At 39.0% G+C, this 27,261-nt stretch overlaps 1 protein-coding gene across 1 annotated transcript; it reads right to left on the bottom strand.

The window, feature by feature from the left end:
* Positions 1-647: 647 nt before the first annotated feature.
* LOC140237241 (FAS-associated factor 1-like) lies at positions 648-25,935 on the bottom strand. Its single transcript, XM_072317185.1, has 14 exons — positions 25,794-25,935; positions 24,036-24,133; positions 23,371-23,483; positions 21,698-21,890; positions 19,471-19,563; positions 14,075-14,201; positions 13,085-13,230; positions 9,112-9,266; positions 8,357-8,493; positions 7,710-7,798; positions 6,165-6,245; positions 3,716-3,805; positions 2,271-2,486; positions 648-1,454 (listed from the first exon to the last, which is right to left on the bottom strand). Exons 1-14 carry the CDS (start codon positions 25,912-25,914, stop codon positions 1,374-1,376), a joined length of 1,740 nt encoding a protein of 579 aa, XP_072173286.1. The 5' UTR covers positions 25,915-25,935; the 3' UTR covers positions 648-1,373.
* Positions 25,936-27,261: the final 1,326 nt, after the last annotated feature.

Genomic DNA, 27,261 nt, shown 5'->3' with positions numbered 1-27,261 from the left:
ATCAACGCAAGTGAGGAAATGATATATTGCGAAGAACTTTTTTTTGTAATCACGTTTCTGAAGTGCCTTTCCCCGTGTGTCAAGAGTTGCTGGGTGTTCAGACACACACAAAAAAATATGAATCTCCTCATCGACTGCCGACTTTGAAGAACACTGCATAGAACAGCTTCACAAAACAACATGGCAAGTCAATGGGACATGTAGCTCTTGGTACACTTAAATACACGAATACTTCTGTGTACGCACACACCATGACTGCAGCGAATGCAAAGGCCACCAAAGCAACACCTCCTATATATTGTCCTTGATGAGAGGTCACCCACACTGTCCAGATTGACATGAGTGCATCCAGCATTGAACTCAACTCGACTGGAAAACAAACTCCGTGCCTGCCAATACGCCTGGCCAAGGGTGATGTCAGATATGTGTTTTTGGAGGAAAAAACTATTCAACTTCACCTTCTCATTAAAAACCTTCTTCCGACCCTCATGGAGACCAACAATGCAAGACAGTTTAATACTGATGCAGAGACTGTTCAAGCAACTATTGAATCTCTCGACAGTATAACCAGAGCTCTCTTTTTAATTCCAAACTCAAACTAAACATTAATTTGTGTGTGTGTGTTTTTTTTTTAGAGGAATGCACATTAGTTCTCTCTCCAGACATTCTAGGTCTACTCAATGAAATGCCATGTGATGTGTGTTTAGAAGAAAGAGAAATGCCAAGAATCGCGGTGAAATATTTCAAGCATATAATTTGCTGGGTTTTGATATCTCAGTTGCACCAACGAAAACTCAGAACTAAATATCCTCTGAAGCTGCACTGGCCTACATGCAGCATAAATCAAAACATTCACAACACCCAATTTAGCTACTAAAACGGAAAAAGAAGAAAAAGAGTCAAAGCGCCCTAAAAAGATTTCTTTCATCTAGAAGTTGGTGTGGACGGTATGGTACGGTGTGATACTCGTATGAATTTGTCGCTTAAAAGAAAAAAAAATAAAGTTTTGCAAGTACCCCTGATACTATTCACAGTCCAGCAAAAAAACAAACAGTATACTGCCATCATTGTTGTGGTACAATGTATTGAAATATGTTGCGAGCCACATGGAGATGCTGTACCATCTATCACTGGGCGCAGACAGTTCTTGCTGAGACAAACCTGTCTTTTGCTGTCGCCTCCACACACTTTATTACACAAAGCTTCCGAATCCAAGTCTGACATGGTCAAAGGTTATCAGTCTACGACCTTTGACACCGGGTCTTTTGCAGACTCTAAACCATGATGACCCTTGGACAGTGATCCTTGTGTTGTTAATATTGTTTTCCTTCCACAGGTCACCAGTATGGGGGGAGGGGGTCGATTCCCCCAGTCTAACGTTCTTCGACAAACAGGGTCTCCTGTGGGCAAAGTCCTAGCTGCTGTAGTGTCTGCTGTCCGTCCAGCGTCGTGAGCTGTAAAAGATATGAAACATTGCAAAGCCGGTCATGAAAGGGAAGTAATCTTATTTAGTCTTAGTAGAGCAAAAAGGAAAAATGTAGTGATGAGAAGGGGATCTAGTGTAGAACCAAAGACCGTGGGGAGGGGGGGGGGGGAATGGGGGGTCTCATGCTCACCTGAATATTTTAAGTTCATCTTCCACACATTCTTGAAGACTATTTATTACCCAAGAAGAACATAGCAAACTTGGGGAGCTTTGGAGGATCTCAAGGAGGGCATGGTGTCTATCTGCATATCTTATCACATTGGCAATAATACCTATCAAATTTGTAGAAGCTTTGACCATGATGCACTTTCAAAATGGTGATCAAAATGTGAAAGTTTGTCCCCAATTTGGTCTCAGCCCAATGGGGGCCACCCCTGAATCTGCCATAAACAAATTTGAAATTACACTCACTAATGAAAGTTGTATTTACTCAGAGATAGAAGATTTTACCAAGATTCTCTAATTTGGGGGTTCTTGGCTCCCTAGGATGGGGCCCTCAAGTGTCCATCCATGCCCATTGGTGCAAATTTATATTCTAGCAGCCTAGCAATAATATTTGCCAAAATATGGTTAAACTTTGACCATGTGCTTTCAAGAAGATGATGATAATGTGAAAACTAGGCACTAAATCGGTCCCAACCCCCCCGAATGGACTCAATTAGTGGGCATTCATATCACATCAACAGACTCAAGGTCCCCTTATCTGTGGTTATAAGCATTCTCTTAGAATCAGTGAAATCTGCATCTTCACCATCAAATATGAGCAACTTGGAGAGGAACTCACGTCTCTCTTGGGCCACGTGGTGAGCACCTTGTGGGTGTCGGAGTGGAAACCCTTTGAGCCCAGGAAGACCAGCAGCATCTGCAGCTTCTCCGCGGCCAGGAACCGCCGTGTCATCGTCTCGCCCGAGGGCAGCCGCATGCGCAGGGTGCTCAACGCCTGGCTAGTTCCCTCCTTCGGCTCCTCAGCAAGCTGCCGCTCCAGCGATAACCGGATGGCCTGCGAGGTTGCCACGACAACCACACAGACACGAGAGAGTGGGTGGTGATGCATGATCGTTAACTGGCGATTATTAATCATACTTCAGAGTATGACATTAGTGAGGTATGCAGAGTCAGCCTGGACAATTATCATTGGTGTAGTACTCTAAAACCAGAAACTTTCGCATGTACATGAAACTTTTGCGAATATTGCAAGGAGCCGCGATTTGCCGAAGTAAAATGCATGTGAGAGTGTTTGTCTACAAAATACATTGTATGCCACAGTAGCAATTTGCAAAAGTTTCACACCACAAGGCCTTCAGTGCCAATTCACAAAAGTTTCATGCCATGAATGTTTCTAATTTTACAAGATGTTACAATCGTTCAGATGGTCACCAAGGCTTTTCTGCATCTTTCATTATTGTGCACTTAGCTCCAGATGGGTAAGGAAGTCAGCAAAAGCAGACAAACATTCCATCAAGACTAATTTACCACTCAGTTTCAGCATTGAACACTTCCACAAACCTGTTACCTCTTGGGACAGAAAGATTTCACACAGAGCTTATACCAACTTCCTGTAAGCAAAGAGTTAAATTGTTCTCATTTAGAAGAAAAAAAAGTTTTCCTAAGATTCCACTGAAAAGTTTTAGATTTAAATGATCCAGCATGTCTTCCCCTCACAGATAAAATTAGTTTCTTTATAATATAACCATGTCATATGTACTTACAATACATAAAGACTGAAATCTGTGTAAAAAAAAAAGGGGGGGGGGGCAAAATAAAGGACATTGTGGTCACATGACCAGGCAAGAAGTTTGGAGATTTTCAGAAAATATCATCATAGCTTGACTTTCAATCAACTGTAACTTTCTCCAGCTTTGTTCTGATTCTGCTGAAAAGCTTCATTAAATCTGTTCCTTTATCAAATCCTTTATATATATTAAAAAAAAATACAAACAAAAAAGAAACTTTCTCTCAGAAAAGTTTGTATTATGATCTGTAAAAAACTTCACTCTGATATATTTGATGAAGCTGCAAATGACAGTTGGAATCAAACTCAGACAAGGGTCCTGTTTTATGAAGAGTTATATTGCTTATATAGTTGATTTCTATCATAAGTCTATGGCAGCCTGTGTGGTAAGGAAATTTATAATCGATTATATCTTTTGATAAAACAGGACCCAGAACTGGTGACCCATCTTGCCACCAGTAAACAGGTGGAAAAAAAAGAAGGTATGATTTCTGTACCTCCTCTTCTGCCTTCTTCATCTCTTCTTCCTTCTGTTCCCTCTTGATCCTCTCTCCTTCTTCTCTCTCCTGTCTCTCCTTCTCCTCTTGCTGGAAGGAGACAAAAGTAGACAAAATCAATCCCAGATAACTTCAGAACTTTGTCTTTTACTAGCACAAAGATATTGTCTTGTGCACAGAAATATTGCATGGAGTTAACAGTATTGCCCTGCAGAGATATTGCCTGACACATTAAGATATTGCATGGGGTCAGTGACATTGCTTGACACAGAAAAATATTGACCAGCACACAAAGATTATTGCTAGGAGTCAACAATATTGCCTGACACACAGCAGATATAACCCGACTCATAAATACTGAAATACACTGCTTGGAGTAATGAATTGCCTGGAGGACAAAACTATTGCCCGGGGGAAAACAGATATTGCCCATGCACCATGACACTGCCTGGGACACTTGCAGTGGTACTGCAGAATTATTACAAACTTTGTGAAGAATTGCAAAAGTTAGTAAAATTCAGCCATTGATGACATTGCTCAGTGTCCAAGGCAGCTAGACGCTGCAGAATCCCACAAGACTCCGCAATGTAAAAGTTAAAATGCTAAAAACCAATCCACTATCCAATTGAATAATACATCTTTTTTTTTTTTTTTTTTGTCTCATCTGTTGTGCAAGCACTTGCTGAATGCGTGCAAACTTGCACTGTATGAAGTGAGCAAACTCTTGTTACAAATCGCATGCGGGGAAAACATCTTGCTAGTTGCTGCATAGGCATGTGCGAGTCACTCCTTTTTCAGTGCAGAGTCAACTTCAAAGGCTAGTAGAAGTAAGATACGTGTACCTTTGTATAGTTTGTGCCTTTTCCAGATAACATTATAGATGATATTAATTATACTGGATGGCTTTAATTCATGGAATTCCAGGAATTATTGCGCTCATTAGGGCCAATATTCCCTGGTAGCCCACTCATTACCATCCAATACAACACAAATACTAAACTAGAAATGTCGCTATGGCGACTGATGCCTCCACCATAATGCATGATTCTCCCAATAGGTGTATGGTACAATGTCTTCACAATGTGTTATGACAGTTTCACAAAACTGACAAAATACTGAAATGACAGGTTTGTCAGAAATATCTTGAATGTTCACTTTCCTTGAACTAGGTTTGCTATAATTGTCTAAGAGTGCAGGTACCTGTATTTGGGGAATTGAGAACTTTTACTTGACTTCTGACCTACCCTTTTATAAGTTTATGCATTGAGTAATTTTCAAGGTATGAAGAAAGAGTGTAATTCCAGTATAAAATATATATGTATTTGCATTTAAACCTGACCTTTGACCCTTAACCTTTGACTTTCTGGCTGGAAATTTCTCAGAGAATCTCCATTAGGGAATACATGTATATATCAAGTTTTAGTTTTAAAAATAATAATGTAAGCATTGCATATAGTTTTAAAAATAATAATGTAAGCATTGCATATATAGTATATGAGGGAAATAGTAACATTTTGAGGAGTTGACCTTGACCTTTGACCCCCTGACTAGTGACCCATGACCCCTACATTCCCTAGAAAATCCCTGCCAGTCAGTACATGTGTATGTACCAAGTTCCATGAAGATACATTGAACCATTTGCAAGAAAAGTGAAATTGTAACATATTCACCTAACCTTTGACCTTCTGACCTTTGACCTTATGACATGAAACATGAAACATGAGAATCTTTATGCAGTAGTACATGTCTACAATAAGTTTCAAGATAATACCTTCGGGCATTGCATGGATATGGGGGAAATAGCAATGTTTTTAGCATTTGACCTTGACCTTATGACCATTGACCTCTTGCCAATGTCACTAAAATCTACTCAACTAATTGCCCCATCATACATCATCCTTGGACCAAGTTTGATGAAAGCTGCTTCATCCAGTTTAGAGTTATCACGTAAACAGATAAATTTTAGGATTTGACCTTGATCTTTGACCTTTGACCGCTGTCCAATTTCACTCAAAACCTAATCAAGTAATTGTCCCATCATACATCATCCTCAGACAAATTTTGGTGAAATTTGCTGAATCCAGTCTTGAGTTATCGCGTAAACAGATACAATTTAATGATTTGACCTTGACCTTTGACCTTTGGGCGATTTCACCCAAAATCTAATCAATTAATTGCCCCATCATACTTTATACTTGGACCAAGTTTGGTAAAATTCCAGTCAATATTACTCAAGTTATCGCGTAAACGAATGCGGACGGACGTACGTACGGACGGACGGACGGACGGACAACCCGAAAACATAATGCCTCCGGCACCACTTCGTGGCGGAGGCATAAAGAGCTAACAACAGGGCACTTTGAGAGCTCCATTTACTAGTGATCAACCTGAGCCCAGCACAGCAGTTAAAGCATGCATTTGAATGAAGTCAGAATTTCCTTCATATTACCTTAGCCCTGTCTGCTATTAATGATTCTTGGTATGCAAAGTCTTGCTCCATCTTCAACATTTCAGCTTTTCTCCTCTCCTCCTGAAGAACAAAGAATTAATAACAGAATGTCACATGAACAGTGAGGTTTGAGTATGTTTTTCACCCATACATAGAAACAGACACAACATTACCTCACATCACAACAGGGGCGTCACTGATCAAGGCGCTATTCAAGCAGGACACCCATCCTTCAAAGTGCATTTCATCATGCTAATTAAACTGGTATTTTTGTTTGTTTGTCTGTTTTTGTCTTAAAGGGATGGTATAGTTTTGGTTGAAACCTAATTTCAGGTTTCTAACATTTTTTGGTGAGATAATGAGAAACCGCTTATGAAATATGAAAGAACACGTAATTCTATGAGGAATTCAACGTTTATTTGATGAAAATTGGTTTCGAAATGGCTGAGATATCCAAAAAAGAGCGATTTTGATAAAGTGTGGGACCAACACTTTGCAACGATCGCTTTGTTTTACTTTATTTTTGGATGTTTCAGTCATTCCAAACCCAATTTTCATCAAATAAACTTTGAATTCCTCTTAAAATGGCATGCTCTGTACTATATCATAAGTGTTTTCTTGGTATCTCGCAAAAAGTTAAAAGCCCAATTCTCATCTCCACCAATACTGTGCCATCCCTTTAACCCTAAAAGGGCCGGGGGGGGGGGGGGGGGGGTGGAATTCGCCCCCCCTCAACGTTTCGCGCTATAATTCTGTAACGCGAGAAGGCCTCGTTGCGAGGCTTCTTGACTTTCTTCGATCAAGTCTCGCGCAACTTTTGAGACCAAATTTGCAACGTCCGCGCATACTTTTGCGAAGCCACGCCCATTTTTGTAACAAAATGTCGCCCCAAAACGGGCAAAATTTTGTGATTTTGTGTACATTTCCTATGGAAAACAGTGCTCTGTCATGAAAGTCATAAAAACCTGATTATTTTTACAATTAATCACTTTCATTGATTAATTTTGTGCTAATTATGGTAGAAAAGTGGTCAGTGACAATTTCCAATGAAAAAACAAAGAAAAAACAAAAGTTGAAAAACAAAGAAATACATAAGAAATTCTGAAAACAATAAAATACATAAGAATTGAAATGAGTTTTGGAAGTTTTTGTGATGTACAATTGTTGAATATGCTAAAACAGATTTACAGATCAAAAATTAGACTCTCAATGCTTTTAATTAGGCTAAAATATCACCTCGAGCTTAATTTGCATAATTAATCAAATGAATTAAAATTAGAAATTGATTGTTTCAAAAAATCTTATGACACAGTCTTGTAGATTATGACGCGGGTCTCACGCATGCAAAATTTCATCGTGATCGCACCTCCGATGGCCGAGATCTCGGGGGGGGGGGGGGGGGGGGGCGGAATTCTCAGGGAGAGGGGAGAGGGGATAAAAATACTTGGAGGCAAGGCAACATTAAATTGGCGCTGTCGTCCAGCGACCTCCTCATAATGGGGTTTTCCCTGTACTCTGTGAATGCTCGCGGTCAGTCTGTCTTACCTCTTGGACCACTTCCACCTGTCGCTGCTCGCTGAAGACGTCCACGGCATGTATCATACTGGTCATCAGTTCATCTAGTGACAGGTTACCTAGGAGAAATACACAAGCAGATATAGACAATAGTAGAATGCACATCATTTGGGGGATGTAACCTGCAAAGACAAACTAGGAATCAACCAAGAGGTGGTAATTTTATGTGCATGTATGTTAATTTGCTCCTCTGATGCAGAAATTATTTCCAACTTTCTATAAAGGCTTCCAAAAATCCTGATACCTAGAGAGAGAAACAGCAAATAAGAAATACTTCGCGATGCGAATTTTTTTCCCCAGCAAGGGTATCAGTGCAAATTGGAGAGCAAATATATCTGGCTTATGATTAGTATATCATATATAAATCTTTTTTCTTTTTTTCTGCTGAAGGCGCAAACTACGCACAAAAAGATTGTCACTTTTACAGCAGGTTTGTACTTCAATACACATCAGTTGGCTTTTGGCACACTTGTGTAGCATAGCTACATTGAGAAATCTCACCTTTCAAACATTATCAGCCAGCACTGTCGAAACCTGCCCGATACAAATTTTGGCGCCCCCCACCAAATCCCATACTTGTGGGACTAAAGGGATTCAGATGAGCTGAGAACTCTCACCTTGTAATACTGAGAAGACTTCTGTGTTAAAGCGTATCCTCATGACTAATAGAAGTAGCGGAAATTTGTCCTGTTGCAAATTCTTCAGCGTCGCTGCGGTTACACTGCCGAATATCTTCGTGCACATCTGTAGTAATCTGCAGTGTAGATTTGCGACAAGAAGCCATTAGTAGACTTCAGTGCTGGAGTATATGACATCATCACTATAAGGACAACAGAGGATGATCTGGCATATTCCCCTTTATTTCACACAATACCTGAACTGTGTGTAGGTTGGGCTGAATGTGTTGACTTTACGCTGTCTCTTTTCTTTTTTAATTTTTGGATGTCAAAAATTCATTTGGTAAGATAAGGCAATTTCTCCCCTTCAAAAGGACATAGGATATATTCAGAATCAACTATCATACAAAGAACTCATATTGCACTGAAAACTCGCAAATATGGTGCAATTTACAGCAAACAAACAAAAGGCATAGGTACAGGAGGAATGCCATAAACATGGCAATGAAAAAAGAACTTATCATGGCTCAACATCTTACCAAAGTCATATCCAATGTGTAAATTTGAAGTTACAAACAATGCTTGAGTTGTCCACAAAATGTCAAAGACATCAAACCCCGCCCGGCCCCAAATTTGAGAAAACACATATCGACAGACAAGAGATGGCAGCCGCACTTTCCAATGTCACAATCATGGCTTATCCAGTCACCAGTTCTACACAAACACACGCACACATATGCAGACAGGGCGTTCACCTCTCTCTGTTCTTTGGACTTGTGACATCCCACGCCCACGTGACAAAGTTCTGACTGAGGAACGAGACTATACTGTCGGAGCACAGCAGCTGGCTACAGAACACATTACTCTGCACACTCTTGTCGTGGTGGACGTACACAGCTAATAGTCTTCTCTGTCAAGGAAGAGGTAGAAAAGATCATAGTTACAGCAAATCACTTAAAGGGATCGTATAGTTTCTGTTGAGACCTAACTTCAGGTTTCTAACATTTTTGGGTGCGATAAGGAGAAACCTCTCATGAAATATGAAAGAGCAAATAATTCTAAGAGGAATTCACCAGGTTTTTAATGAAAATTGTGTTTGAAATGGCCGATACACCAAAAACAGAGCAATCCTAATAAAAGGTTATTCCGATCGCTTTGTTTTACTTTGTTTTTGGATGTCTCAGCCATTCTAAAACCGACTTTCATCAAATAAACTTTGAATTTCTCATAGAATGGTATGCTCTGTACTATTACACAAGTGGTTTCTTGATATCTCACAAAAAAGTTAAAAGCCCAATCCTCATCTCCACCAATTCTATACCATCCCTTTAAAGGCCAGTAATGCATTATTTGAAAGGTGCACATGCTTTCAATTAATAGTAATACCAGGTGCTTCCACACATGCCCTCATTACAAGTGTTATTGATTTGTTTTATTCTCTGTCGAAACCGACTTGGAGTGTTAGTGGAATATTAAACAAGCAAGTTCCACTACGCACATGAGTAGAACTAGATATATCGCTACGGCGACTGATATGCCTCCGCCATAATGCATGGTTCTCCTAATAGGTCTATAGTACAATGTCTTGACAATGTGTGATGACAGTTTCACACAATTGGCAAAATATTAAAATGACAGGTTTGCACAAATGTGCTGAATGTTCACTTTCCTAGAACTAGGTTCAATTGGATGAATTATTCAAATGTCAGAGTGCAGGTATTTGGGGAACTGATGATTCTTACTTGACTTTTGACCCTGTTATAAGTTTATGCATTGAGTAATTTTCAAGGTATTGAGAAAAAGTATAATTTCAGTATCAAATGGGAAAATAGCATTATCTAAACCTGGTCTTTGACCTTTGACCTCACAGTTCCACAGAGAATCACTGTCAGGTAGAACATGCATATATATGTAAGTTTCATGATGATACCTTGAGTTACTTTCGAGATATGGTGGAAAAAGTGCAATTTAGCACTTTCACTTGAACTTTTACCTTTTGACCTTTGACCTTTTGGCAAGAAACTTTCCCAAAAATATATATTGGGTAATACATGCCATACATCAAGTTAAAAAAAAACAAGGAAAAGTAGAAATTACGCGGTGCGTAAAATATGTCCCCGCCGGAAGTAGCATTTAGTAGCAAAATGTACAATATAGGTAAAAAGATCAAGGTCAAAGGTGAAAGAAGTCAAGGGTCAAAATTCTATGTAGAAGTTTTGAAGCCCTCACCTAGTGCCATCACATAAAGCAAACGGAATCGAAATCGGGTTAGAAATGACGAAGGAGTAGCATTTTGTAGCCAATGTACAATATAGGTAAAAAAATCAAGGTCAAAGGTCAAAGAAGTCAAAGGTCAAAATTCTGTGTAGAAGTTTTGAAGCCCTCACCTAGTGCCATCACATAAAGCAAACGGAATCGAAATCGGGTTAGAAATGGCGAAGGAGTAGCATTTGGTAGCAAAATGTACAATACAGGTCAAAAATCAAGGTCAAAGGTCAAAGAAGTCAAAGGTCAAAATTCTGTGTAGAAGTTTTGAAGCCCTCACCTAGTGCCATCACTTAAAGCAAACGGAATCGAAATCGGGTTACAAATGGCGAAGGAGTAGCATTTGGTAGCAAAAAAGTACAATATAGGTAAAAAATCAAGGTCAAAGGTCAAAGAAGTGAAAGGTCAAAATTCCGTGTAGAAGTTTTGAAGCCCTCACCTAGTGCCATCACATGAAGCAAACGGAATTGAAATCGGGTTACAAATGGCGAAGGAGTAGCATTTTGTAGCAAAAAAGTACAATATAGGTCAAAAATCAAGGTCAAAGGTCAAAGAAGTCAAAGGTCAAAATTTTGTGTAGAAGTTTTGAAGCCCTCACCTAGTGCCATCATATAAAGCAAACGGAATCGAAATCGGGTTACAAATGGCGAAGGAGTAGCATTTTGAAGCAAAATGTACAATATAGGTCAAAGGTCAAGGTCAAAGGTCACAACTGAAATTCTGTATAGAAGTTTCAAAGCTCCTATGTAGTGCTATCATATAAAGCAAACAGAATCAAAATCGGGTTAGAAATGGCGAAGGAGTAGCATTTTGAACATTTTGATCACACACGGACGCACGGACGCACGGACGGACACACGGACACACACACGTACGGAGCCCGTTTCATAGTCCCCTGCTCGAACTCGTTCGGCGGGGACAAAAACACCAACCTTCAGGCATATTGCATTTTAAGGAAAGTAGTGATATTTTGAGGAGTTGACCTTGACCTTTGACCCCCCTGACCTTTGACCCATGACCCCCAACTTCCCTAGATAATCACTGCCCATCGGTACAAGCATATATACTAAGTTCCATGAAGATACCTTGAACCATTTGCGAGATATGGAGAAAAACATGAAATTTCAATTTTTTTTTTCACAAAATAACCTGTGACCTTTGACTTTTGACCCTGTGACCCTAAAATCCACTCAAAGTATTATCCCCCAAGGATATACCCTCATACCAAGTTTGATGTAAAACCACCACACGGTTCTTGAGATATCGACAAAAACAAAACGGGACGGACGGACGTACGGACGGACGTACGGACGGACGTACGGACGGACGGACGACCCGAAAGCATAATGCCTCCGGCCACTTCGTTGCGGAGGCATAAAAATTTCATGTGTACCAACAGATACATTGGTGTTTTAATTCCACGAGATAAGCATCTGTGATATCATGATTACTTGTGAAATCCTTACAAATAATGCTTGCCAGCACATCCACCGGACAGCAAGCCTGGTGTCAGGCAAAATTACCTGAAAAAGTTTGCTAATACGTTTGATTCAAAATAATGCTTCTCCAAGTGTTAACTTACAGACCATTCTGGTCCACCTGGTCTACGCAATTTCATTCATTGTTTGATCATATTGATGAATTCTGTAAATTTTTACTTTGGGCAAGCTTCTGAATTATGCTGCTTTGAAAATGAATGAAGTGTCTAAACAACTGGGAAAAAAGAAAGGTCATTTGTACCAATGTGTCCATGACCTACGAACTGGCTAATACGGCCTTGAGATGGCAAAACAATGTATCTACATCCAACCTCATTTAAAGTTAATCGAGTTTGAAGTTTTGCAAACCTACAGCTGCTTTTCCGTTTTTGCACAAAACTTCATATCTTACCCTAGAAGGACCAATACTATCAGTAATACAGTGCATGCAAATTGATCTCACTTGACCCCTTATTTTTGGAATAATTTGCATTTAATCAAAACATACATTGTTTTGCCGTCTCAACATAACCACAGTATCGCCATTGAAGCGGCAAAACAATGCAAGTCTCGATCACTGGCGCGTATTATGTATTACAATGTCAATATGCGCACGCTTCTGCAGTCAGGCGCGGCGCGCAGTCTATTACTGTGTACACATGGAGATGGCAAAACAATGTAATGCATTGTAGAAACATTGTTTTGCCAAGGTCAATGCCTATTGTGTTTTGAGAAGGGGCAAGCGTATTGCCGCTTACACTGTTTTGCAAGCAAAATTTGAACAATTTTCAAAGGGAGGGAGCGTCATATCTCAGTTACGAAATGGGTTCTGATTACAAGATTTTGTCAAGAGTTAGATTACACTAAAATAAGCTGAAATACGTGACTAAGTCAATTTTCATGAATTTTCGACATACATTGTTTTGCCATCTCAAGGCTGAATAGCATTCAGATGAGGTGTCAAAGCAAAGCGCTGTTAACTCACATCTTTCGCCGACACACTGAATGCCTCTTTCATGGCCTCCTCGAGAGGACCCATGTAGAAACTAGGATGAAAGTTGCCGTACCGTGCCGAGAACTCTTGCGAAAAGTGTATTAACGACTCTGTGACGTCCTCTAGGTCATCCGATACTTGAAGAGAGAAAAGCGAGAGAAAAAGTGTGAAGATCTAATGATGTGCTGCATATAAAATACTGTAAAACAAGAAACTTTAATGGAAGTCGAAATTAGTTGAAAGGGACGATTTTTGCACCTTATATCATACTTACACTAGTCTTACTGCAAGCAAAATGCACATAGCCATTCATTACTTTAAAGCCACTATTTACTATTTGCAGGTGGAAAAAAAAAGATTTGGTGCTTCAAAAATGTCAGTTATGGATGGAAACAATCCAGTAACAGATGGAGACAATCAATGTAAAAATCTTAAACAGTATAGTCAATGTTATGTATTGTGCAGTTTTATTAGAATTGTTTGTTGAATAAACCGTCTTCAGTCATAGTTCATTGAAAGAATTAGTGATATATTAGTGATTTGTGGCCTTATCACAGAATTTTTATATTATAGGATGTTTTGTGATACAACTGAACTATCCGTATGCATCAAATGCGATAACTCGAACATCTTTTTTTTTTAAATCACTGCTCCCATTGGTAAACAGAAGCTTTAAGCTTTAATAGCCAGGGACCATCACTGAGGGACAATATCGCTTTGAATGTTGAGTGTGAGATTGGTTGTGGCTCTGTATGGGTCTGCAGCTGCCATATACAGTTGAAAATCTACAGGGGACACAACATTGGTGGCCACTGTTCATATTAGACAGGTGGTTGCTATGCACTGGGTCTCTATCATGGCTTCTGGTTTCTTTTTTTTTTTTTTCTTTCTTTCTTTTTTTTTTTTTTTTGGGGGGGGGGTGGGATTTTGTGGTGGCTGTCATAGACAGATTACTGCTGAGGGAGGTTTCACTGCACTTACATAGGGGTACAAATCTATGTGAGGCACTGTCGCTGCCAAACATTGCACTGTCGTCGAGGTCCATGATCTCGTGAGCGTCCTCAAATTCGTCGCTATCGCTACTCTCGTTGGCGGCACTGGTCGCCGCCTGAATGCAAACACAGAAGATAAGAGTTCAGAAGCGTGAGTAATAAAATGGAGCGTGTGTTTCCACTTGATATCTATCTCTCTTGCCTCCTTCTTTTCTTAAAGGAGGACTTATGCAATGTTTATGTATTTTGACTTGTGATGATTGAAAATACCTTGATCATCACTTACATGGCCAAGTAAATTTGTAAAAATGCACCATACATTTGCATATATGCCATATTACTGATTGATTAACAACAGACAATGTATGGAAACAGGTACTATATACTCACTTTAAGGGAAGGTGCATTCCTTTGTCTGTTACTATTAATCATAATAAGTAATTTAGCAGTGATTGACAAATGAAGTTATTGGTAATCTTGGTGAAGAAGCTTTTTTTATGGGTGGATCTAAGTATTCTGAAGAAAAATATCAAAACAATTATCATAAAATATATGGCACATATTCAGACATTCTGTTAAGCACAGAAGTGATGGTCAGGGCACTATAAATCAATACAAGGCAACAAGCATTGCATAGGTCCAATCACCACATGTACCTTGAGCTCATATACATGCATGGGGAAGAGTCAGTCTGAATAATATAACTGGGTCAAGTCCATCTAACTCTGTCCGAGTCTTTTAGTCCATGGGCCAGGTCAGATATTAGTACCACCAAAAGGGACAAAACCTTTGTGGTGCCGTTTTGTTTGTTAGGGATATATAAGCGTATCAAACTATGATAGCAATTCCAAATGAGTAGCTTAGTCATGAAAAATGTAGTCTTTAATCAATGCATTCTGGGCTTTAATAATCAGCCCGCATGTCCGAACCGAGACTATACACAGAACGATAAAGCACGATCTCTACGGAGCGCGCTGTTTTGAACGCGGTGTATCTCTCTCTGGAGTGATAGTCTACGTTCAAGGCAGCCACGGCCATATCCAACAATGCTGCTCTACATGGTACATGCTACTACCTCTCTTTATGTAGGAAAAATTGTATGGAATGGGAGACGTTACCGCAAAACGGTATTTTCTTATTATTCATTGCCATTCATTTTCTCGCTAAAATACCCGTGGAAATATATTTCTCCGATAAATTGCTACATTCCACTGTGCATATTTCCATATCTTTTGCCGAGCAAGAACTTACAATTCAAGGTTGTTTTCGTACAGTTTTATAGTCAATTCAAGGGCTACATCTGGATGAGTGACTATTGTATCAATGAATATCTAAGACATAGCTTAATCAAGGCTTACATATTGTTCTGATAAGATAAGTGATAATAAATTTCCTGTTTGAAAGAACAATGAAAATTTGAATTATGGAGTAATCACATGGCAGTTCAAAATGACAAGATTATACAGAGCGGAAGAGAGTACTGATGTAAATTCTGGATCATAGAATATAAAGTTGATTACAGCGTCAAACAAGGTATTTGCAGATCTTGATACCAGCACATGACTGCGGTCGTACCCCAAGGGTTTGTATACAGCAAGGGAATTGGAGGGTTTTGCCCATTCCCATTCCTAGACTTTTACCCCAAAACCACTTTTTTTTTTTTTACTTGGACATCACATTTTCAAAATTAATGATTTATCAAATATTGAGTAAGTCATTCAACAATTAAAGAAATTATCCTTTTTTGGGGGATAGGGGTTGTTAATTGTGCTTCTCGCAAAACGTCTTGGTTATTCTAGCATGACGCATGGCAAGGAGCAAAGTAATTTCGATTTGGCAATTCTATTTGTTTCTCGATATCTACTTGGATTTTTTTTATACCTTGTGTCAGAGGGGATCGTTATAATAATTCTTCCCGGTTCCAGACTTATAAAACTCCACAAAATGCAACTGCTCTGAAAATTCTGACAAATACTCTGCAACAAACACTAATTTGCCCCGTCGACATAGCTCTATTTGCATTTGCGGACATTTGCTACTCCCCATGCAGTTATATCGAGGCTTGCTGACTTTCTGAAGTTGCATGGCGGTGACCAATAAAAACAAAACAGAAGAACAAAGCCGCCCTAAAACTCTCTCTTTTCGATTAACGCCCATAATAACAGTACATCTGCATGCCTATATTTTGTGTTTGCTCATTAGTTTGTTTGAATTAGAATTAATGTTCGTTTTTCGTATGTCTTTTGGTAAAATTATCATTGCACTATCTATCCTATACGTTCCTGTCACTTTCTCCTTTCCATTAAGTGTCGAAGTAAATTTGCTCTGAAGAGTGTTTCGTATATTTAGTAACATTAACTCACTCGTTTTGCAGAATTATTAGTATTAAGAAGGATGTTTTGCTATCTCTCGTTGCGCTCTCAATTTTGCTGAATATGTAGATATCTCGCTATTGGCGTGTTGGTACTTGGGAGTTGTTTGTTGAGGTGTCTATGTCAAAATGATAATGTATATCGAGTAATAAGTGTGAGGGGTTAGGTGTCAAGAAGTTTGAGTGGTGGGTTGTCAAGTGATGTTTGTGTGTTGTTTCTCCTTTCTCATTGGAGAATAGTGTAGCGAGTGATAAGTATGAGGGGTAGGATGTCAAGTGATGGGTGTCTGGTGGTGGGGTGTGTGATATCGAAATGTTGGTGGTGATAGTGGCTCTGATTATTTGGAGTAGTACAGAATTATTTGATTACGAATATAGTAATCATGATTTTAACAAAAAGTGACAGATACAATTTCGCCATTGATAGTGTCCTTTGAAATGCCGGTGTTTTGTTGTTTTTTTTTCACTCTTTTACCCTAAATATCCCCCAAAGTGTTGATCGCATAGTTGAATAACAACTCTAAGAACACGAAGAATGCAACAGCTCGCGTGTGTGGAATGGGGATGCCCTCGCATTTGTTTATGTGACAGTGGATGAATTGTTATTATCTCCAAAATAGCAAAAATCTGGAGAGGGAGGTGCTCCGCTGATAGTGAAAATTAAATTTTGCTCACTGTAAGTTTGATATCTTGCCTGATCACCTCCAAATTTGATGTCGTTTCCCGAAACTTATTACGCATATACGTTGTATATGATATGTTTAATTAGTGTTAAAGTATTTTGGTTACCATGGCAACAAATAAACATAAGCAAATTCCGTTTCACATTTTAACCCTTTTTTAATTTCTTGTTACTTATCATTGTATGTATTCACAACATAAAATAATAAAATTTTATACTATTAAAGGAAGTATTCAATTAGGTTTGAAAAAGCTACAGCGCCCTCTTGTGTTTTGTCTTGATTTTTTTCTGTGGTAAACACCATTTTCTTAAAGGGAAGATAAACCCCAAGAGCAATGTGGATTGAGTGAAAGCAGCAACATTAGTAGAACACATCAGTGAAAGTTTGAGGAAAATCGGACAATCGATGCAAAAGTTATGAATTTTTAAAGTTTTGGTGTTGGAACCACTGGATGAGGAGACTACTAGAGGATGTGACGTATGAGTGGACAACAATACAAAGAAAATATAAAGGAAATTCAACAAAAATTCACTTTTCTAGAATCATGAAAGAGCAATGGACCAATCTCTTTCAGAAAGCAGGGGGAATAATTGCTACCCTTAACATATGTCAATATCAAGTTGATGGAATTTGTAATTTTCATGAAAAATGGATTTTTGTAGAAATTTCTTTATATTTTCTTGGTATTGTTGTCCACTCATACGTCATAACCTCTAGTAGTCTCCTCATCCAGCGGTTCCAACACCAAAACTTCAAAAATTCATAACTTTTGCATCGATTGTCCGATTTTCTTCAAACTTTCACTGATGTGTTCTACTAATGTTGCTGCTTTCACTCAATCCACATTGTTCTTGGGGTTTATCTTCCCTTTAAGATTTGGACCTGTAAATCCTCTGAAAAGGTTAAAATGAAGTTCAAATGTGTCTTAATATGTCTAGATAGAAATCAACAGCAAAAACTAGTTGCAATTTGGCCTTAACTGCACGACATATGTCTTAAAATTAGTAAATTTGATATTATTTAATGGAATTCTCTTTGTTTTCTTTGTATTTTGACAAATTGCTCCCCCTTTGTGGTTTCCAAGAAAAGTTTTGATGGTGCCATTTTGTAGAGTATGTCTTGATTTACATTTGTGCCACATTTCAGAGCAATTGATAGAAAAATATTGAAATTATAGAGGGAGCGGATTGTGCCCTCCATGGTTTACGGAGCTTAAAAAAGGTATTTGGAGTTATGAGGGTTAACGGCTGATACTGAGACTAAGCCACTTCTCTGGAATTGCTATCATAGCAAAATATCATCTACAGATACGTACCATTTCAAAATGCATAAGCAGAATTTGTCCCTTTAAGTGGTACCAATATCGTAAAAATCTGGTCTTGGCCCATGGACTATTTGGGCCGAATGCCAAATGCATACAACTAGCAATTGTTTGCAAGCAATTGCTTGTGCTTGCTTGCAAAAACTTTTGCTCGCAAGCAATTGCTTGTTTTTATGCATATAGCTGTATGGATTCAAGCAAAAGGCCAGCACAAGCAATTGCTAGCTTTTATGCATCTGGCCCATTGTCTGGTGAATAGTAATGTCATTCAGTTCATCTCATTAGCATTTGAAATCATTTTGAGGTGAAATGGCATCATGACATAGCAGCTCTGATGTTTTTGAACTAGGTTGTTTTACATGGTATCTGGGGTGCTTGCTGATGCTAATTAGAATGAATAAACACACATTCTGCTGCATAAAAGCAAACAATGGTTTAATAGGTGTGTGCATAAATCATATGTTTTCTTACATATAATTTGTCTGATCAATTTCACTTTTGGTAAAAACAAGTCAAACTTCAGAATTCCATAGCTTTTTATTCTTAGATCATCTTCAGAAAAAAAATCTACATATTTTTTTTTTTGTGTGTGTGTACGTGTGTGTGTGTGTGTGTCTGATATTACTCTACACATTAATCTATTTACCAAAGTCTGTTTGACCACCAACATGGAACTGAACTGTAATTGTGCAAATATTAATTTAATTAGCTAACATCCAGGAAATCGAAACAAGGCACACTCTATGGCAGTACCAGTATTCTATGGCAGTACCAGTATATAGTATATACAGATATGGACTGTTTCAGGGGGGGGGGGGGGGGGGGGCACTGTTGATATTATTGCCCTACGCTATGGAAGCCAAGCATTTATAGTGTACGTACATACATACTAAATAATAATTTATACATATTAATTTATGCTCCCAATTTCAACCAATCAGAATCGAAGATTAGTCAAATGAGGTAAATGATATGGAAATAGAATAGATGATAAGAGGGCTTCATCTCACCTGTGATGTGCTATTATGAGGCTGATCTGTACCCAGCCTCTTGAAAGACAGTCTGTGCTTTGGGAAGTCTATACCCGAGGCTGCTAACGTCAACTGCCGACAGGAGAATAAAACACATGAAAACGTCTCGTCACTTGGGCTTTATTGAGGGAAATCGTTGCTAGTTCTTCATGAAATTACAGCAGAATGGATGCTTACCTTTCATTAGTTTAAAATCTCGGCCCATATTAATGGAAAATATTCACCATCACAGCTGCTCATTCTCAACAAACTTGGTACAATATTTGAATAAGTGTGTAAAACCAGAAACTTTTACGACATGAAACTCCCACCAATCAGAGCCAATGGCCATTTTTTGGGGGCATAAACCTTTCACAAATTGCCACTGGCATTAAGTGCATTGTGTGGACAAAAAAACGTTTCACATGCATTTTACTTTCGCAAGTCTTGGCAACTTGTGAAATTCAAGAAAGTTTCATGGCACAAGTTAATTTCTGGTTTTACAGAACTCCACATATATGAACTTTATCAAAAACACTTGGAGACAGGAGTAAAATCAAAATGGTTTCTCTCAGTCAAGGAGAATCAAACCAACCAGATTTCCATCCCTTGTAAAATATGAGGAAATGTGCAATTCTAGAGTGCTTAGCAACACTTAAACAAGCTCCCTCTCCACGACAGACACAAAGAGACATACAGAGTATGTAACTCTTTAAGTGCCCGACTCAGTCGACGGCATGCAAACTTTGCATATTCTGCTCAGACTCACAAACCCGCCCAATCCGATCGATAAATCGCCAAATGGCACAATACAATGAAAGCGTTTCCCGCGACTCCGTTCCTCTCACATATAGGTAGCATTTTATGTGGTGATTGACCAGCAATCAGTGTTCCCTACTGGATTTGCATGTAAACTTTAAGTTTCTGTCACTGTTTTGTGTGCAAAATTCACGCATAATTTACAGTAATAGCTCTACAAGTCACATGAAAGAAAAGCAATCATAGATTTGTCATACAGTTTACGTCATAACAAGGCTTGGCATTTTCTCGACAAATTTGCACACGACATGTCCAGCTTTTAACAAAAAAAGTTACAAACATCATAAAAAGAGAATGTTTTCTAAAAGCATAACTGCATTGGTGTCTCAGAATAATATGGCACACAGGGGGTTTTCCACCATGGCACATAAAGAGTTAAAACTACTCTGCAAAATGAGATACATTTTTGTAAGGTGTCCAATGACTCCACTATCCATCCTGCCCCGTGTCCTGTCATTTGATCTGCAAAGGTTTTTGGCACTGGCTGCTACGATAATAAACAGGAAAACTGCTCCACAACATCTGCCATAGATAGATTTTCACACTCTGTGATGCTGAACGAAGAAAGTACTACATTGACAATTTGTGAAACAGTCCATGTGGCTGTATATGTCAAGGCATTTGGCATATTTTTGTGGACTGTCATGTCAAGTAATCATTTTTTTTTTTCTTTCTGATATATCTTACCTTACTCTTCTTTCACCTATCTGAAGATCACACTTTTTTATTATTATTATTTTTTTTTTTTTATTTTTTTTTTTGGGGGGGGGGAAATATTTGTGACAATTGATATGCCAATAAAGCAAAATACAGAAGTCAATAATCAGTTTCAGCCTTTAGGTCAATCTTTCAAGGCATCACATCATACACAATATACCCGTAAACATGCATTAAACAAACTTGCTAACTACTCTGCAGTAACAAACAAAGAACTGCACAAACCCAACCCAACATCAGGGTCACGAAAATCTTTCAAAAGTACAGTATGTGCCCTGTCAAGAATGACTCATTTTGATAATTTTACACACCTTTCTATCAAGCAATCTCTGAATCAAATTTTACAAAGTCCATCAGTCAATTTCTTCATTGATCATCAAACCCAATCAATCAACACATCTACCAAAACTACACTGATCTACTATAAAAGTGGAAATTTTTTGCAATGTGCAAATTTTCGCACATTTTGCGCTACCAGAAACAGCGCAAAAATATAAACATGCAAATATTTTTGCACGTCATATGTACAGCTGAGTGTCTTGATTCTGCGGAATTAAAAATGTGCCAAAACTCATCTTACCCAACTGCACAAAAAGAATTACTCACATGAAAAATATCCACTCTTACAGTCCCCATCAATCCATCATCATTTTACATTTTTACAATTTTACAATTTTTAAATTGATCATACCGTGTCTGTGTCCTTGGGCCACCCCGTCCACACTTGATGCCTGGGCTGGACATTGGTCAGTGCAAAGATCCCCTGCTTTACATCGACGATGGTCTTGCAGCCCTCATAGCGCAGGTTGTACACCGTGTCGCCATCATCGCTGTCAGTGATAATTAGCTCGAAGTGTCTCGCGAGTCGCTCCGCAAAGGACAACCTTCAAGGCAAGCACCACAAATTCACACATAGGTAATTAAGACTCCGTCTTTGGAGCACTGAAATTGTGTTGGTCCTCAACAGAGATTATCACGTGACATAAATTGATGCTGGACATTTTTTTTTTTTTCTACACAACGATTACCATTAGGATGCAAGATATCAGCTCTAGCACATTTGCAATTCGACATCTCTCACTTCCAGAGCGTGGGGTACTATCACATATCACATATGGATTTTGTGCTGTCCTTTCACAGCACTCATACGCAACCACTGTGTCATTCTCGGGCACTGTGCCGATTTGCTCACAAGTAAATTATAACGAGAAAAACCTTCAGATAGTACAATTTAACAAAACAGTTGCATGCTTGATCATTCTATGCATGAGAGCAGAGATCCCCAAAGAGCATGTTAGCACACTGTTTATTCCTTCATGTTATAAAATTCATATCATTTGAGCACAATATCAAAATGTGAAATGAAATGCACTGTGTCGCTCACTCCAGTGCTTTGCCTTCCTAAACATTTCTAGAAATCATTTTCTTCATGTATGAATGTGCAATCTAAAATGATATTTGAAAGTTACGGTTTATCTTAAAGGTTTGCCAACTAAAGTCTATAGTATATTGTAATTCCTTTTGTTATGACTGACTTGTTCTTTTCTGTGTTATCTATTTTTTTATTTTCATGTTTTTATTTTATTTATCTTCCAAGTGACATAACGAACAGTCCCATTACCAAACAAAGGTAGCAACAAGTATCATCTCTCTTCACCCTCCCAATATGACAACGCAGGAAAGGGAAAAGAGACTCGAGTCAGTACATGGTGGTGGAACACAAACAGCATAGGAAGGGAAAAACACTCAAATCTCCACATGGTGATGGAACACAAACAGCATAGGAAAGGAAAAAACAGACTCAGATGGTACATTGGGGAACACACACGGCACAGGAAAGAGAAAAATAGACTCGAGTCAGTACATGGGGGAATGCATACAGCACACACAAGGGAAAATGGACTCAAGTCAGTACATGGTAGAACACATACAACACAGGAAACTGGAAACTAGACTCAAGTTTGTACATGGGGGACAAATACAGCAGAGGAAAGGGAAAAACAGACTCGATTCAGTGCATGGAGGAACATCTACATGTACATAACAGGAAAGGAAAAAACCAGCTCGAGTCAGTACATGGGAGAATACATACAGCAGAGGAAAGGGAAAAACAGACTCGATTCAGTGCATGGAGGAACACTTACATGTACATAACAGGAAAGGAAAAAACCAGCTCGAGTCAGTACATGGGAGAATACATACAGCAGAGGAAAGGGAAAAACAGACTCGATTCAGTGCATGGAGGAACACTTACATGTACATAACAGGAAAGGAAAAAACCAGCTCGAGTCAGTACATGGGAGAATACATACAGCAGAGGAAAGGGAAAAACAGACTCGAATCGGTACAAGGCAGAACACATACTCATCTCCATTTGATGACTGTGAGCAGAACTGGAGTGACTCCTCTGGTTCCACCCTGGGCGTGCTCAGGGTTAGTGAGATTTCAGAGGGTAGGTGTAGTGTTGACAGAGTTGTCTGGAAGAGGGAGAAAGAGATATCATTACAGTTGATGATGACACAACAGACCCAATTGTTCCTCAATACGTATGAATAAAATACTTTTACACTTAGATACTAATCTCTATAAACACACTTATATTTTGATCATGTAAATTCATCAACATTGTAAATCTTTACACAGAAATGCAAACCTTGTAACAGCATGGCAGTATTCTGAGGGCTAAAGAGCATATCTTTCAAAGGGAAAAACAATATGTTTACCCTTCCTGCAATAGATACGTACAGTACTGTAATAAAATTCTAGTATTTTCCATGAAACCTGGTAACATTTTTGGCGATGAACGGTACAAAATACTGCCAAAAAAGTAACAATTGGCATCTCTATCTACATGCTAATTACGCGACAGCAATAATGTTTATGCTGACAAAAATGGTAATGACTGCTCACTCTAATGCTGATTCATTACCATCATTATTATCATTCATGACATTATCTATCGGCTGAACTCTAACTCAGGATGAATTTCACCCAACAAGAGCGCCCTCGTGGACCAAAGGAGCACTCACCTCGTCACTAGGCATCATTATACGTGGATCCCAGCCGGAGAGAAACAAGTTTATCTTTGGCATGTCCAGCTGCTTGGCGAGGAGCTCTTTTATGTCATCTGTCCAAAATATAATAAATGAAAATAATATCATTAATAACAAGAAAATTTTCAAACAAAAACACAGAAACAGAAGTCAGAAATTTAACCCTAACTAGGCCGGGGGGGGGGGCCTCCGAGGCCCCCCCCCTCGACGTTCCGCGCGATGTATCGCTAACGCGAAAAGCTATCGCCGCGACGTTTCATGACTTTTTTCTTTCAAGTCTCCCGCATCTTTTGACACCAAATTTGCGAAGCCCGGGCGCGCGGTTCCAAAGTTGCGCATAAATCTGTACGTGCATGTCGGACCAAAAATTGCTCAAAAACGTGAATTCGTGTACAATTTCAATGCAAACTGTGCTTACAGGCAAATTTCATAAAAGCATGATTATTTTGGGGTTTTATTGATTAAAATCAATTAATAACATATTTTCTTGTTCGGAACAATGTCGCGAACAAGTTTCATCGAAAAAACAATGAAAAACATAAAGTCGAAAAAACAAGGAAATACATAAGAAATTCAAAAAACAATAAAATACTTAAGAAATTTTTTCTAATGGTGCAATTTTTTTCTCTTATATTTGCTCAGGACACTAAAAAGAATATTTACACAAAAAATGTGCCCATTTTGAGCTTTATTTAGTGATTTATACCAAATTGTCTGATTTCATGCATCATTATGCATAAATTAGCATAATTTAGCATAAATGATAATTTTTTAAAAATTTAACTCCGTGGTACTTTAGATTACGTCACAGGCAATGTGTGTGCCAATTTTCATCGCGATCGCGCGGTCGACGGCCGAGATCTGGAGGGGGGGCCTGGGAGGCCCCCCCCCCCCCCCCGGCTCTATGATCTACCTAAATAGCCCGGCCTAGTTAGGGTTAAAACTTGGAGAGGACTTCACAGACAGCTGAAATTTACATTTCTGAATAGTGACTTTTGGCTATGGTCTCCGCAACCTCCCCCCCCCCTTCCTAAATCCACAATCGCTGAATTGTGCTGATAAGTTGTAGTTTAAGTTCATGTGAAAGCTCCTTAAGACATTTTCCAATTAAAGATGAAGTTCAAAAGATTCCTGCCATCTCAACATGAGTGGACCTTTTAATCATACTTAATACCACTGTATCAAGTTTGTGTCAATTTCATCGTGTGCTTCTCCAGTTTTTGCTTGAAATGTGAAATAGATACCAAACTCTAATGTTGTCTTTGCGAAGTATCAACTATTACCACACGGCAAATACTTGTACTCTATTCAACTTCATCATGGCATGATATGATATTCATATCTACCTACTTGATCTACAGGCATACAGCAGATAAATAAATACTTGAAGATGCTCTTAGTTATCCTGGCAGCAAGAAATTAAAACACTGTAAAGCAAGAAATTTTTGACGCATACAATTTTCACAAACTGCAACTGGTATTCAATGCATATAGTGCAGACAAGAACTTCTGTGTGCATTTTAATTAGGCGAATCTTGGCTCTTGCCAAATATGCAAAATTAAAATGCTCGCAATAAATTCTAGTTTTGCAGTACACTGTTGGACAGACAAACAAAATACATCCAAACAAAAAATAAACCAAAGCTGAGTGGCAGGAACAGAGAGAGAGAGAGAGAGAAAGAAAAGGAGAGCCTAAAATCCATATAGGACACAAGCTAGAAAGAAGTAACTCACCGACTTTCTGGTCATCTGTTAGTGACAGCGGTATGACACTGCCGCGGTGATGGATGCTGAACTGGAGAAGACGCAGCCTCGTGGGCTGGGGGAGGGATACGGAAGGCCCTGCCTGGTCCATGGGGACAGAGGGTGCAGTAGAGTCGTCTTCATCCTTTTTGGGTCTGAAAGATACCAAATAGCAAACAATAAAGACAAATAATAAATGTGTTCACAAAACCATGTGGATCATTAAATGCTGCCAACATTCATACATAATGGGGGGGGGGGGGTTCCAAATAGCAAGCGGGGAGATATTTTGACATCGCACAGTGCGTCTCAGTAGGCCAAAGTAATACCCAGTCAGGGAGGATTTTGTATTCTATTGTCACAGCATAAAAACTTATTGTCAGCCGAGAACCAGAAGGGCGTTACTATTATTTTTCTCTTTTTTTTTTTTGGGGGGGGGGTTCTGAGTTACTGGTATCACTTTGTAAAGATTGATCTCCTCTACATTATGGTATTTTTTTTTTTTTTCATTTTCAGTAAAATGTTAAAAATGGAAATCACAAGGGCACTATTTTACCTGATATTTGGAACAATGCTTATAAATCTACCCACTTTCGATGAAGTAAACTCACTTCATGAATTTCTCGATTGTTTCTTTTTTATTTATGCTAAAAACAAACGCCTTAGAATGCCATAACACCCTTGGTTCTCTGCTGATGATATACTATTTTCAGAAAGGATCCTGCGGATTCAAGAGGGACTTGGCAGCTTTGGGTCAACTGATTCACTTGACTATCAGCACCAGAGCAGGCACAATGTCATCATTTCCAAGCCCATAAAATGACATGCACACTCCCTTGGTTTTTTTTTTTTTTCTTTTTTTGAGAATGCCTCGTCTCCTTCCCCGTTGGATAACACCATAAACATAAAATACTTTCCCCGTAAGGAAATTTGCACAGTTTCAGGAATATCATGTTTACATGAACCTGTGGAAACAGAAGCTTGGAAATATTTTGTCACTTTTGCATTTGTGGGTGTCAATTTTTACAAGTATTGGTCACCTGCTGAACATTGACAATATTCATTTCAGTAGATGGGAAAAGAATATGAAGAATGTTAAAGGGGCAGAGAGGTCCTTGTTTTCATAGGTTTGGCAAACAATAAATGCTACAGTGTTATCTTGCACTCACCCAGATAGGTGTTCTGGGGGCACTGCGGTGGGTTCCTCGAAGGTCACATGACTCTGGGCATGGCTTTGGTCCTGCACATCTCCCTGGGCCCCAAACACCGAGTTGATGGCTCCAGTTAGGTTCCAGTTGCTCTGCTCAAGGTGGGCTAGGCACTCCTCAAAGTTCTCGATACCAGTGCAGGCCTGGAAACAAGGCACGTGGGGGGGGGGGGGGGGAGGAAAAGGGTGGTAACTACAATGCAACAAGTCACAAAACTATCATTTTACAAGAGACATGTGCTTGGGGTTGGC

Source organism: Diadema setosum, chromosome 13 (genome assembly GCF_964275005.1).
Source record: "Diadema setosum chromosome 13, eeDiaSeto1, whole genome shotgun sequence".
Taxonomy (NCBI): Eukaryota; Metazoa; Echinodermata; class Echinoidea; order Diadematoida; family Diadematidae; genus Diadema; species Diadema setosum.
The sequence above is the reverse complement of the archived record's forward strand: the minus strand, read 5'-3'. Positions and strand labels throughout refer to the sequence as shown.

Excerpts from the sequence above, each read along its gene's own strand:
- LOC140237241 (XM_072317185.1), bottom strand. The coding sequence starts at position 25,914 with ATGGACCAGGCAGGGCCTTCCGTATCCCTCCCCCAGCCCACGAGGCTG. Across the intron at positions 3,806-6,164 it reads TAATAGCAGACAGGGCTAAG|CAAGAGGAGAAGGAGAGACA; the intron begins GTAATATGAAGG and ends GTCTCCTTCCAG. Across the intron at positions 2,487-3,715 it reads TGAAGAAGGCAGAAGAGGAG|GCCATCCGGTTATCGCTGGA; the intron begins GTACAGAAATCA and ends GCAACCTCGCAG.